The following is a 12,653-nucleotide window of genomic DNA, read 5'->3' as shown; positions in this document are numbered from 1 at the left end:
TTCAGATTTTGGACCAACTAAATTAGAATTAGACCTTTCCATTGGTACAATTATATATATCACAAGAAGAGTCGGCAACGAATGTTAATGAAATGGGCAGAAAACTGCTGCAAAAGTACTCACCGAGTAGGAACCTGGGAGCAACTTAAGTCAAAAAACCAACGTACGTTTCTGCAAAGGTAATTCCATCATTACTGCTTTAGAAAACGGCGGAAAATCTTTTCAAATGTTCTTTAGCAAGATTTAAAATTTCACAGTGCGTCTTATAAAATTTGCATTCCAAAGCCAAAAATGTGGTGTTTGTCTTCGTTGGGGATGCAGATTCGGACGGGTTTGTTCCTGCATGTTTGTGGTATCATGGGACAAGTGCGCCTATACTTTTTTTTTTTTTCAATGCATTGAAAGATCTGTTATATTACCTTGAATTCCCTACAATATGTACACGGAGTAAAGATTTTTTCTTAACTTTATCCTAAAGTTTTGAAACTGAATGTGTGAGCGATTCGGAAAATACTTTTTGCTTAATTCTCAAAATATCTCAGTACCACAATAAATTCCTTTAATTTTCATGAGGTGATTTCAGGGACTATTGGGAAGTGTGTTACGGTGACTTATGTGCCAAAACCGCATCGTTGTGGGTTAGTGCTAATAATAAATCGACTATCTTCCAGAGAAAAATTTTCCAGTGAGGGGAATCTTCCACAAAAATTTTGGCGATTTTTAATTTTTTTTAGGTAAAAAGTTCAAAAATCAAAAAATGTTGGTGAATTAGACAATTCTCAGCGTTTCGTATTTTTCCTGTTTTTTCTTTGCTGCTTCTGGCAAGATTAGTCACAACCAAGGAAGTGGCTTATTGATTAGGAAATATCGCTGATGGACGAGAAAACAGAAAATTATTGCATTTTGTGAAATTTGAGAAAGCTAAATTTTAAGTGGATTTTATAGATCAATTAGAGGCCATGTAAATGCAAATTTTTGGTTTTTACTACTGTAAGGCATGGTCCACGGAAGGTAGGTACGAAAGTTGTAAGTATTGTAAAGTGGTAGGATTCGTTGGTTAACATCTATTCGAGATTTTTCAGAGTATCAGTGTCGTACTAACTTGTGATTGTATTCATAGGATGCACTGGTTTACTAATTATCAGGTTTTGTGTGTTTTGATGCATGACTTTGAAAGTATTATGTTGTTTTTGCATCATGACTGTCATTAAAATTCTAAGTTGCAATTACAAGTCCACGGATACATGAGAGTCTATACGAAGAATTTGTTATTTGCGACTTCCATAGTGGTCACACTTCGTTTGTTATATATGATTGGAAACCGACCATGGATGCGAATAAATCAGTGTGAGATGACTTATATGTATCGTGTTATGAACTTCATGGTACACGTTTTGCAGATTTTCAAGATTATTTTGTATATAATTTGAAGTTATTTTCCGAATTTAAAAGTGCTTCAAGTGATTTGACATTGTAGCGCATTAATATTGGTCTCACAAAATTGAAGCATGATCAAACCGAAGATATTAAATATCTGTTTTCGAATGATTTTAGTGGTTACTCGACGATTTTATATGGTGAAGGGGAATATGCTCGCAATTACATGTATAGTTTACTTTTTAAAATGCTAATTTATTAAGGTGCTGGGAAATGCATATCAACTATGTTTGGTTTGACTTCATTTTTTATTGTAGGAGGACCAGACAGGTTAGTGGAATTCCTATCATTTTTGTTCCTGGCAGTGCTGGTTCTTCCAAGCAAGTTCGTTCTCTAGGGTCAATACTCCACAATAAGACCGAGAGTAGGAATTTACCGTTCACATTCGATGTCTTTGCCATTGATTTTAACGAGGTTCGTTCCAATGAAGTTTTGCTTTTACAGATTTCATTTCTGGGTCTTATGAAATATGAATAATGATTTAACGTCGTATATGCCAAGAAGAAAGGATTCAAGTTAACTTAAAACTTGATTTCATTTATTTGTTAAAGTTTTTTTTTTCGGATATTTCACAATTTTAGGAGTTGTCAGGTCTGTCTGGTATGTATTTGGAACGGCAAATCAAATATCTCGATTTGGTGGTAAGACATATATGGACCATGTATTCACCCCCACCTCATGGTATCATATTTGTTGGTCATTCAATGGGTGGTATTGTTATACGATCGCTGTTGCATAACATTCGTTTCGATCCTAGCCGAATTGCATTTATTGTAACTTTGGGGACACCGCACAAAAATGCACGTATGTTTAGAAGTTTCTATTAAAAAATGGTAGCATCTGATTTAATTGTATCTTGCATTCCATGTCTTTTCAGCAATGGTTTTTGATTGGTATTTGGAAAATATTTATGACCGAATGCATAAGAATTGGAGAGAGCATGAAAAAAAATTGGCCAGTCTCTTAGTCTTATCAGTTTCGGGTGGTTTGAAAGATCATCTTGTGCCAGAACATTTTACTCTTGATAATGGTGTTCGCCATATTTCGACTACCGCTATTGATGGCATTGAACTAGAGACCGATCATCTTTGTATTGTTTGGTGTAACCAGTTGCTTAGGTTTGTTATACACATTTGGGTTATCCAACTATCATAACTTATTAGTAGTTGTTCTAGTTTACAAGATTTTGAGCATATGATGTTTTCATCGATAAATTTCTGGACTAGGCTAAATTTTAAAGATGTTTTTCAATTATTGTCCAGGTATATCTCCCGCCTGGTGGTTGAATATGCTTACGATCCAATTTCGTTTCAAAAACATGCTGATAACATTGTTAAGCAACTTTTTGATGCCGATGGGCTTTTTCGGGAGCTAACACGTATGAAAGTTGGTACAAGTACTGCGATTGTCATCAGGAATGATTTGATCTTTGTAGGTATAAAAAACTGTATAAGTACTTAGTTATGGATACTATATTCTTATAAGTTAATTAATTATTTTCATCTGTACTTGTTTATTGAACCCACTCAGTATTTCGTTTTTATTAAATTCACTACCCCATTCTTCTATATTATGTCTTTTCTTTATCCTGGACTAGTTATCATTTTCAATACTCTTTGGCCTGCTACGGTAATAGCCAGCTTTAATTGTAATCATATTTTTGAATGTTTTCTTATAATCGTGACTACATTCATACACTTGTGAATTTAAGCTTATTTCACCTGTCAGGTAAAAAATAATGGTGGAGATCTAAAAGAATTCGTCTTATCATTTCCAAAGAACAGCTGGTTGTTCATTGAAAGAAGTATTGGGAGTTCGTTATGGACATCATCCGGAGAACCTATTTATAATTTGAACAGTTTGCGACAAACGTTTTACACACTTGTACATTCAAATGTTACAGAACAGATTTCGGTACATCTGAAACCTGGAAAGTTTTTTAAAGCCGTTGCACTTCAAGAGGATCCTGAAAAGTTTAACTCTGTATGGTATCGAATCGTTATGCATTTGTTGAGCATTGATTTTTTTTTTTAATTGAAAAACTTCGGGAATATTTATGGTCTCAACATATAAGTTTTTGAGGTTTTTACACCATTTTGGAAACTTATGTTAAAATTCAGCTCCAAATTAATAAATTTTTGTGGTAGTTTCTCATAAATACGTCTTATTAGATTCAGTATTAGACTTCAGAGACTTTAATATGTTTTAGGTTGTGCATATTGAATTACTGTCACTACTGAAAGGTTGCTTCACATTTTTATGGGAAGCCAACTTTGAAGAGCGTGCATCTGCTGTGTTATTGCCAGTTTATTTCGGAACTCCAGTTATTGCCATTGTTATATCAATTGAATTAGAATCATGTATGCGTACAAATGGTTAGTTTTTGTTATTCTTAAATTTTTAAAGAAGCAGTTACATATTATTCATCGTTACTAAAGCTAAAAAAATGTTTTCTATCTGATTTTTCGAGCATCACTGTTCAGTTCTTAAACTTAGCTAGCAAGTTTTGAGTAAGTCAGGCATGATTTTCCTCATCATTGTCTTTCATAGCACTGAAGGTTTTGTTTTTGATTGACCTAGTTTATATACTTTATGGCTCACCTAGCTCCAGAATTAATTTGATTCCTTTAAACAGTTGCAAAAATTGTTGTTAATTTAGTTTTTAATAGAATGGTTCGCGAAAGTTGAGTTCCGAGGTCAGGATCTACGACGTATAAGCAGTCTTGGTTCAAATAAGGAACTTCATGTAATTGGGCATTTGCTTAGTAAGGAAGAAACAAAGGCGGAAATATTTTTCATATTAAGTCAGCGCTGCCGCTTCCATGCACGCCTGGATATCAGTTATTTAGATACTATGATTGTGGTATATTTTATATAATTACATCAGTGTGAAATTAAAATTCATTTTAAATTTTTTCTAGGCTCTTTAAATGGGCAATCTTAAATTATTTTTATGCATTCAATTATAAGATCATTTGTAAGATAGGTAGGCAAGAACTATTTAGAATCAAGTATAGAGTTTTTTCGTCTCGTCGTTCGTTTGCCTTTTTTTTTTCAAAATTTAAGATGCTTCGAATGTATGGATCCATCATCCCTTACATGTTAAGTATATATATCCTCAGTACATTGTCGATTTGCACTTTAACTGGTATGTTGTTTTAAGTTATGTTATATTATGTTAACTAAATGAGAATTTCAGTACTGAAATATTTCTTGTGTAGAATACTGATGGTTGAAAAAGATATTCTTACTCTCATTTTCAGAGGAATATTATTCGAATATCCGAGATTGCAAAATAATATGCCTTGTCTTGATTTGTCACACATCCATGATTTATTGGAGTAATTTGTTGGTTTTATATATATATATATATATATATATGGGAAATTACGTGAAATCATGCCTTACTGTTTTAATGTTAATAAGCGCTTTTCCTGAGGGAACGTGAAGAAATCTCTTTTACCTAGTAACCCTTGTAATTTTTATAGTATTTACAGAGTTGATTGGTTTACTCTGTTGATCTCGTCTTTGCTGATTTCATACTTTACTTATGTTATTCAGAAACTAACAGATTTATTTATTCGACTAATGAAGAACAGGTATTCAGAAAGGTGCTTAATTCGTTTTCCGATGAATTCATTAATTTTACTAATAAACACTTGTTGAATGTGATACGATATGCGCATACATATATGTAATTAGGTGTCCATGTGTGCTTATTAATTGCTGAAAAATATGATAACGCAGTTAGCAAACTAACTAGGTTTATTTAGCAGTATGAAATGTTCAAAACGTCCTCTTTAACAAATTTGTATCTTTGTTTAATTAAATCCTCGAAGACATTTCTTTGTCTTGTTTGTGTTTTATACTATGGAGGCTATTGAAATCGTTAAAGCAGCTTGCATAACTCCGATTAGTCCTAAATTTAGTGAAAGATATAGTTTTTCTGAATTAATGATCTGTCCTTTGGTATGGAAAAGCTGCAAATTTTATTTCAGATTTGTGAAATCGACATGTTTTGACTTGAATGGATTGGCAGTTGTTGCAATATCATTATTTATAAATTATTCATACAACGGTTTTTTTGCGTTGTTAATAGTAGTCCTGTCCAGTTTACTGGTAAATTACATATTGCAGCATTATTTTGGTAGTGAAATGAAGTTATGATCTCACAGCACCAGTCCTTTTAGAATCGTTGTAAGTAGTAAAAAAAACAACACTTTTATTTCCACTCATTTTAAATTTCCTCAACTTTTAATATTGACTGGAAAATTTTTATTTGAAAATTTATTTGTTTCCTTTTCAGCAACTTCTGAAGACAGCGATTTCTTTAAAGACTGTTAGTCTTTCTAGTTTCTCGCAACCAGTTATATTGGTTATTTTCCATTTTTATGCAATTTTGGTTTATACTCCATTTGGTGTCTGTTCACTATGGAATATAATTAGATATGGTTTATTTGCTGTTTATGAAGATCCAGCTCGTGTGCCAGCATACTGGATGGCTTTCTTGAAGCTTATTCGACTTTCGGTGGGCAAAATCCACTTCTTCAAAGCAGTATGTTTCATTAATTTTATTCCTTCATAAAAATGCACGGCGATATTGAATAGACTGATTTTTTCTCTAAATTGTGTTGTTTGTTTCAGTGTTATTTGTTTCTTTTGATTTATATTCATTACTTTTGATGTAGATGAAATAGCTACATTCATCTCCACATTGGGTTTCTGCTTTTTCTAAAAGAGTCAAGATTTATAGAATTACGAGCGACCATGTTAACTATTCTAGAATTATTAGTGAGTTTTTGTTGATGTGGTCTGAAGTCATTATTTTTTTTCAACTAAATTTTGTGTTGTTTTTTTTAATTTTTGTCGCATCAAAAAAACTGAAGACTGAATCTTAATAGGTTCATCTTGGTGTATTGTTTATGATTTCTAATCATCCTTCAGAAGTAGTATGGATTTGATATTCTTTTTTTACTATTTTCTACTATTACATATCATGTTATAATCAAATCTTTTTGAAAATTAAAGTTGATTCTTTCTAGAAACCAACTTTGTGGTTTATTAAATTGTTTCTTGTCTGTTACGTCTGTTCACACTTGCAGCATTACATTTCTGTAGCTGTTTTAATGTATACCTTCCTCACCCAACCGTCTACATGTATTGAGCAGCTGGGTTTTTCATTCATTGCAATAATTGGACTCAGTTGGTTTGTGACTCAGAGCGAAAAAAAGTCAAAAGAGGAGCATTAGCTGGTACCACTTTTTTTTTAACGAGCTATGTTCTTATACAGTATTAAGAAAATTCCTATTCTTTTAATTAAAATTCATGTAAGTCATGCAAGAAGTCAATATTGTGTTTCTTGCAGTTAAATAGGTCTTAGAGTTAGATTATAAATTTGGAACTTTGTTGCAGAACGTCGAGAAACCAGTTTCCCACGCATTCTGCGACACACGCTTGAAATATTGTCTTCTGAATCTCTGATTTCACGGAATATTATCACGATGACATTACGAAAAACAACAGCTAACTTGCGTACCGTAATTTTCTTTCTTAATCGCCGCTGGTGCGACTTTTTGTTGTGTATATTGGAGCAACTTGAACTGTTGTTTTTTGACCTCTATTATTTATGTAACTAGTACTTCTGTTTAAATTTATGCATAATTTTACCAGAAGTCATGTAGGAAACCTTTAGCTTTTTCCTCCAGCTAATTAATCTGGAATTAACGGATAATTTTGTGCGAGCAAAATTGCTCGGCTTTACGTATCCCCAACATTCCTCCTGATCGCCCTATTGCTTCCGATTGGTCTTATCACAAATGTATATGGATATTTGGCAAATATTCATGATATTTAACCAAGCACTATGGAAACCAGAAGCGCGATCAATATACAAAAAACGTAGAGATTTACACGATCCTTGGGGAGCAGGTGAAACTTCCCAAGGATCCTAGGATTTGCTCCTAAGCATTCTCACGCTCTTCGTATTCTATTCTTCTGAACGCACTGTAGAAACTCTTATACACCTAAAGCAGAGTAAAACTGAATTCGCCGATGAACGATCCGGTTTCAGTGATATCTTGACTTGCATCTAACAGTGGAAATGACGCGAAAGGGGTTGACTGCGTTCGAAGTTCATGAAGCTGGAAACTGCATATACTCACAAAACGACGGTTTATTTTAAGTAACAAATATCCGAAATCCGAACAATCACATATTTCTATACATGAAAAGGACATATCAATCAGTTGTAACAGGCAAAAACCTAGATTTAAATCTAAAACTGTTAAGACCCCTCTGCTCCTGCCCCACTCCAAAACATTTGATGGCATGTAATTTTTAATTACATCTCCTGATTCATTGGATTTTAGGACACCGTAATTTAGTAAATCTATTTGTAACCATTACCTTAAGAACCAGTCTTGAAAATGAGTGAATAGATAGATAACACTGACTGCCTCATAATTCTGCCCTAGTTAATTTAGTGAATCTACATGTTTTCCGCTCTTTTGTATTTTCCGATTTCAAAGACGGCGGCACTACACGAAATCCTGTTTGACCAAAGAAATTATCGGATTTGACTGAAGTGAGATTAAATCTTGACCGCCGCATTACAAAGCGAATGATGGATGATAAATACCCTACTGGAGAAACTTATGTACAATAAAGCTTTTCACAGAAGTAAAACACCTTTTTGAAAATAAAGTTGGGAACAAATGAACAAGTTAAGAAAAAATCAAAAGGAAAAAAGAACTGCTTACACGAAAATAAGGAAAAAAAGCACCGCGCAAGTTCACAGAAAAGCTAAAACTTTAAATGTATTTACTTAGTCAAGAAGGGGGCAGGAAGGGAAAGTGTAAAAGACGTTTTAAAAAAAAGATTATTTTCCTATGGTTACATATACGGAAATTCTGTTGAAAATCAACTACAGCAAAGGCGGCAAGAAGGATTCCTAGAGTCGGCCCTTTTTTCGCGCCCACAACGTGCGCATACCGGACCACCGCTTTCGTTCTGAACATCGGTTTCAATCTACAAAAGTAATACAAATTCCATAATTAGATTGGAAGGTAACACGGAATTCCAGTGATGCCACTGGAAATACCAGAGATCACGAAATGAATTAAGAGAGGTCCAACATTAAATAAACAACAGAAGGACCATTTTCCGGTGTGTCAAAAGTCGGTTAAAAAATAAGAACATTACATTTAAAGTGGAACTCACCGGTACAAACAAATTGAATGATCCTAGAGATGAGAAATTTTGTAAAGAATCTATCGGTGACGGCGGTCGAACTGCTGTATTTATTCGCAATTCACGCTTGAGCAAATCAAGTTGTAACAGTGCCTATAAAAATATATTTACCAAAAAGAAAATCAGTTATAATGAACTCACCAGTCAACAAATAGCAAGAATATCAAAATACAGTGCAGTTAAAATCAGAAATTTAAATTTCAAATCGGTGCAACAACAACCTGATCCCGTTCATATAACGCTTTTGACTTGTCAACTTCTGCTTGCTCCGCAACACAACGATAATATTCAGCATCTTTTTTCCATGCTTCGCAAGCCTGACGTGCTTGTTTCAGACCTTCTTCCCATGCAGTTAATTTCTGATGATGGGCAACGAGCTCCTCACTTTTCCTCTTTAATTCTTTTTGTAACTCCTCTTTGCTCATTTCGTGTTGCGGTATGGATAAATCCGTTTTCAAAAGATCTAGAAAGATCAACCAAACCGATTTTTGTTGTTCCCACACAGTCTTCATTAACGTACTCAATCAATCACAATAACCAGAGAAAGCAGGCATCTATAGAATGTTTTTAAAAACTAATGAAAATACTACCAAGATTCCCTTAGATAACAGATAAATAATTTTAATACATAGGAGACATTGGTTTTTCATAACACAAGTCTGTGAACGTTGACGAAAATTAAAAAAAAAAAAGCAAAGTTTGTCCTTATTTCTTTATTAGAAAAGAACTATTTTAAAATTATCAACGTGTTCGATGCTTAATGTACAAAATGATATGGATGTACATGAATAGCACAAAACAGGGAAAACATACCTGAATTCAGCGTTCCTGGTAATCCCATTAACCCCTTCAACTGTGTAGTAGCTGAAGGTAAATCGATAGTCCTTTTATTCTGCTGAAACAGTGACTCGCCAAGGGAAGCTAACGGTGGAGAGCCAAATGGAGAGTTCGAATTGGGGATTTGCATTGGTGAAGAAGATGTCATAGCTGAAAAAAGAAAGAGTTCGAATTGGGGATTTGCATCGTTCTGCTACTTCTATTCCTGTCCTAACAACACTTTCGAAATCTTATTTTCATAAAACGTCTAATATCATGCTTTACACTAAATACAGTCCATCTCGTCCACTAAATTTATTTTGAGTAATCAAAAATTGGAGTGCAGGAAATAAGACAGAAGGCTATTTTTCAGGCATTGTTTTCAACAAATCTAAAGCACTCATATGCAAATTTATGGCTGAATTATTTTATCATCGAGGGCACAGTGTACGACTTTCTTTATGCTCAGATTGTTTTGGTAACGAAGGCAACACTGATACCATAGCAGTTCAAAGATTCCTAACGAAAAAGTAACACTCAGAAAAAAAGCAAAGCTTACGCGGACTGGTGAAAAAATCAGACAAAAATTTGTGTTCCTTTTGTTCGGATATAGGAGAAAGTGCATTGCCAGACAGTTCATCCAAAGAAAGTTCATCAATCGCTGCAGGCAATGTGCGCATTGGTGCATCTGATGTGGAACGAGCAATAGCATTCAACGACGAAAAAGTGGGCAACGATGACACTAAAGCTTCGTTAGCACTTGTTACTGAATATCCTTAAAAAACTTCTTTACTTCATCCAAACAACCTGATAATTATTTACAATACCAGTCATTAACTGTAATATGAACTTGTATTCCATGAATGCCGAAAACTGAACCCTATCCGATATAGTGAACTTTAGAAAGCCAAACAGTACTAACCAGGACTACAATTAACATTAATATTGGAAAGTAAATTTACCTAAATCTAACTGCCCCATATTTAATGAAGAAGTTCGTATGCGACCAATAGCGCTATCCGCTACGCATTGCGGCTAAAAAAAAAACGAAGTAAAAGTAATCCGGTACAAACAGATTAGATCAGTGAGAAATGACGGATATAGGCTACCATATACAATTCAAAGACTAGGAAGTTAGAATTAAGACTTGCCGAAATTTGAACACGTTCAAAGCCTGGAGCTTTCGGATAACTGCTTTGAGACCCCTCGTCGCTACCACCTGATGAAACACTTTTTCCTGGTGTTTGCCTCTGCTTCAAAACTGCCTGTAATCTCATTTTGATTTGTTGTCATTCCTTATCAGAACAGGGAAAATATACCACAATAGGAAGTCCTTACTGAATAGGTAGGTGTTGCAGCTGATGTTGTTGTTTGCATCCCATGATTTTCTGAAATGATCATTGGTAAAAGTTTTAATTAAACGAAGGAAACAAATCAAACTTCTTTAAGAGCGAAAATCACATTACTCCAACCTGGTCGGATCGTAGGAGAAGCTGCAGATTCTGCGTTCCCTGAACTAGTAGAGCTGCTACTCTGTTTCAGCGGCATGGGTGCATCTGGATTGTTACTTGACCGATAATATGGGGCACGTTGTACATGCAACTCGGAATCGTGGTGCGCAAATGCGCAAAACACGGCACGTGGGCAATAACCGTGATCAAGCATATCATTACATTTCGTTGACTTATATATTTCAGGATGGAACTGTTGTTCGGTCCTTGTATGACAGTATCCACAGTCGTCACCATTCTCACATTGTTCTGGTTCTAACCATTCATCTGCTGACTTCGCTGTCGGACATGGAGTTGATCTTAACAGAATTTGAGATAAAATAGAAATAAAACAGCAATCCAGCAATTTTCTCTTGTCTTAAAATGTGCAGAATCTCACCGATACTTATGCACAGCTGGTGGTCTTCGACGATCTTTCGAGTTGTGGTAAAATGGACATGCATAGCCTTGACGGCAAAGGCGAGCTGGTTTTTTGCACTGTTCGGTTTTATAGCATGACAAAACATGAACTTGGTCTGTAAACACTCCACTTTAATGAATGAAACCATTGTGATTTTAAAATAAGACATCGAGAAAAGAAAAGAAAAAAGCATGTAAAATGTTTATAATTCAGAATCCAAGTACATTACCATGCCAAAGAGGGTCTTCCACAACAAAACTAGTTCTTTCGCGATTTTCTGGATCTAATAAGGCGCCATTCTGACTTTCCTGAGAATCGTGCACGGCTTGTCGAAGATCCTGAACACTATGCGCAAACGCACAGTGAGGACCGTTTTTGGCGCAAATACCACGTGCATCTGTTGGATGTACACACATAGCTGTTTTATAATATCGCAAGTGATATTTGCGTTCTACATCTCCCGCTACGCGGTGTAAAAAATTACAACTGTAAACAAAAACGGTTCAAGTAATATATAAAGACTTCACATTAATTGTCTTACTCGGTATTTTTCAAGTATCAACAATCCACGAACTTCAATCGAGGTTCAAATAAATTACATTTTACTGAAATTTCTTAAATGCACCTATCTCCATCCGGGCATATACCAGTATTTTCGTCGTATTTATCACAGTACACATCGGCCGAGTAGTTAAAAGTACCATCCGATCGTCTTACAGGACGACGTCTTCGCTGATTAGCAAAATGCCAGTTAAAACAAGTATATGGGCGATGCTGTTGGCACTGGTGCTGTTTAAACTGCGGACATGCTTCTACTCGAAAATCACGGAGATAACTAAAAACAAAAATAGAGTCATTCAACGACAGCTTATGGTAAAAGACAATTTCCTATAGCTAGGGCAACATTCGGTAACATTTATTTGTTACATGCTGTCCAATCGGTAAGAGCATGGAAATCCATAGTGCTTTTATACTCCGCAAATTACGCTCAAATTACGTCAAATCAAGTAAGATAAGGTAAGAAAGATTGACTAAACGATAATTAAGAGACAACTATAAATTAAAGATAATATTAGGAAAGTCAAAACCATTATGTTTTAAAAGAACAAAAATTGAAGAACTGGAGAATACAATGAAGGGGAAGAAAAGTTCATGAACTATAGAACGGAAAGTGCTTACTGTAAGTGATTCGGTTTCTCGGAGCCGTTAAGTGTTGGGCGGACAACATCCATGGCCACCAT

At 34.8% G+C, this 12,653-nt stretch overlaps 2 protein-coding genes across 4 annotated transcripts; one reads left to right on the top strand and one right to left on the bottom strand.

Moving 5' to 3' along the window:
- Window positions 1–1,244: 1,244 nt before the first annotated feature.
- Window positions 1,245–6,918, top strand: Bm5838 (Uncharacterized protein; the record flags this gene model as incomplete). 2 transcript variants are annotated; one of them, XM_043074007.1, is made up of 15 exons in its annotated part: window positions 1,245–1,385; window positions 1,478–1,605; window positions 1,695–1,851; window positions 2,019–2,241; window positions 2,315–2,555; window positions 2,700–2,868; window positions 3,166–3,420; window positions 3,647–3,812; window positions 4,107–4,300; window positions 4,504–4,585; window positions 4,701–4,785; window positions 4,935–5,036; window positions 5,436–5,556; window positions 5,744–5,992; window positions 6,850–6,918. In XM_043074007.1, the coding sequence occupies 15 exons, from the start codon at window positions 1,245–1,247 to the stop codon at window positions 6,916–6,918; spliced, it is 2,382 nt and encodes a 793-aa protein (XP_042929941.1). The 2 variants fall into 2 exon arrangements, with proteins under 2 accessions (XP_042929941.1, XP_042929942.1); XM_043074008.1 differs by lacking the exon at window positions 6,850–6,918 and adding an exon at window positions 6,540–6,686 and having other exon boundaries at window positions 1,311–1,385; window positions 4,935–5,048.
- A 1,437-nt stretch (window positions 6,919–8,355) lies between these two features.
- Bm2576 (Uncharacterized protein) lies at window positions 8,356–12,653 on the bottom strand (the record flags this gene model as incomplete). 2 transcript variants are annotated; one of them, XM_043074005.1, is made up of 13 exons in its annotated part: window positions 8,356–8,463; window positions 8,656–8,778; window positions 8,907–9,148; window positions 9,499–9,672; window positions 10,061–10,276; window positions 10,464–10,536; window positions 10,665–10,766; window positions 10,840–10,889; window positions 10,974–11,311; window positions 11,392–11,527; window positions 11,642–11,898; window positions 12,038–12,247; window positions 12,592–12,653. In XM_043074005.1, 13 exons carry the CDS (start codon window positions 12,651–12,653, stop codon window positions 8,356–8,358), a joined length of 2,091 nt encoding a protein of 696 aa, XP_042929939.1. The 2 variants fall into 2 exon arrangements, with proteins under 2 accessions (XP_042929939.1, XP_042929940.1); XM_043074006.1 differs by lacking the exons at window positions 12,038–12,247; window positions 12,592–12,653 and having other exon boundaries at window positions 11,642–11,828.

This window comes from Brugia malayi, assembly GCF_000002995.4.
Source record: "Brugia malayi strain FR3 genome assembly, contig: Bm_v4_ChrX_scaffold_001, whole genome shotgun sequence".
NCBI classification, from domain to species: Eukaryota; Metazoa; Nematoda; class Chromadorea; order Rhabditida; family Onchocercidae; genus Brugia; species Brugia malayi.
Note: the sequence above shows the minus strand (reverse complement) of the source record. Positions and strands in the feature narration are given on the sequence as shown.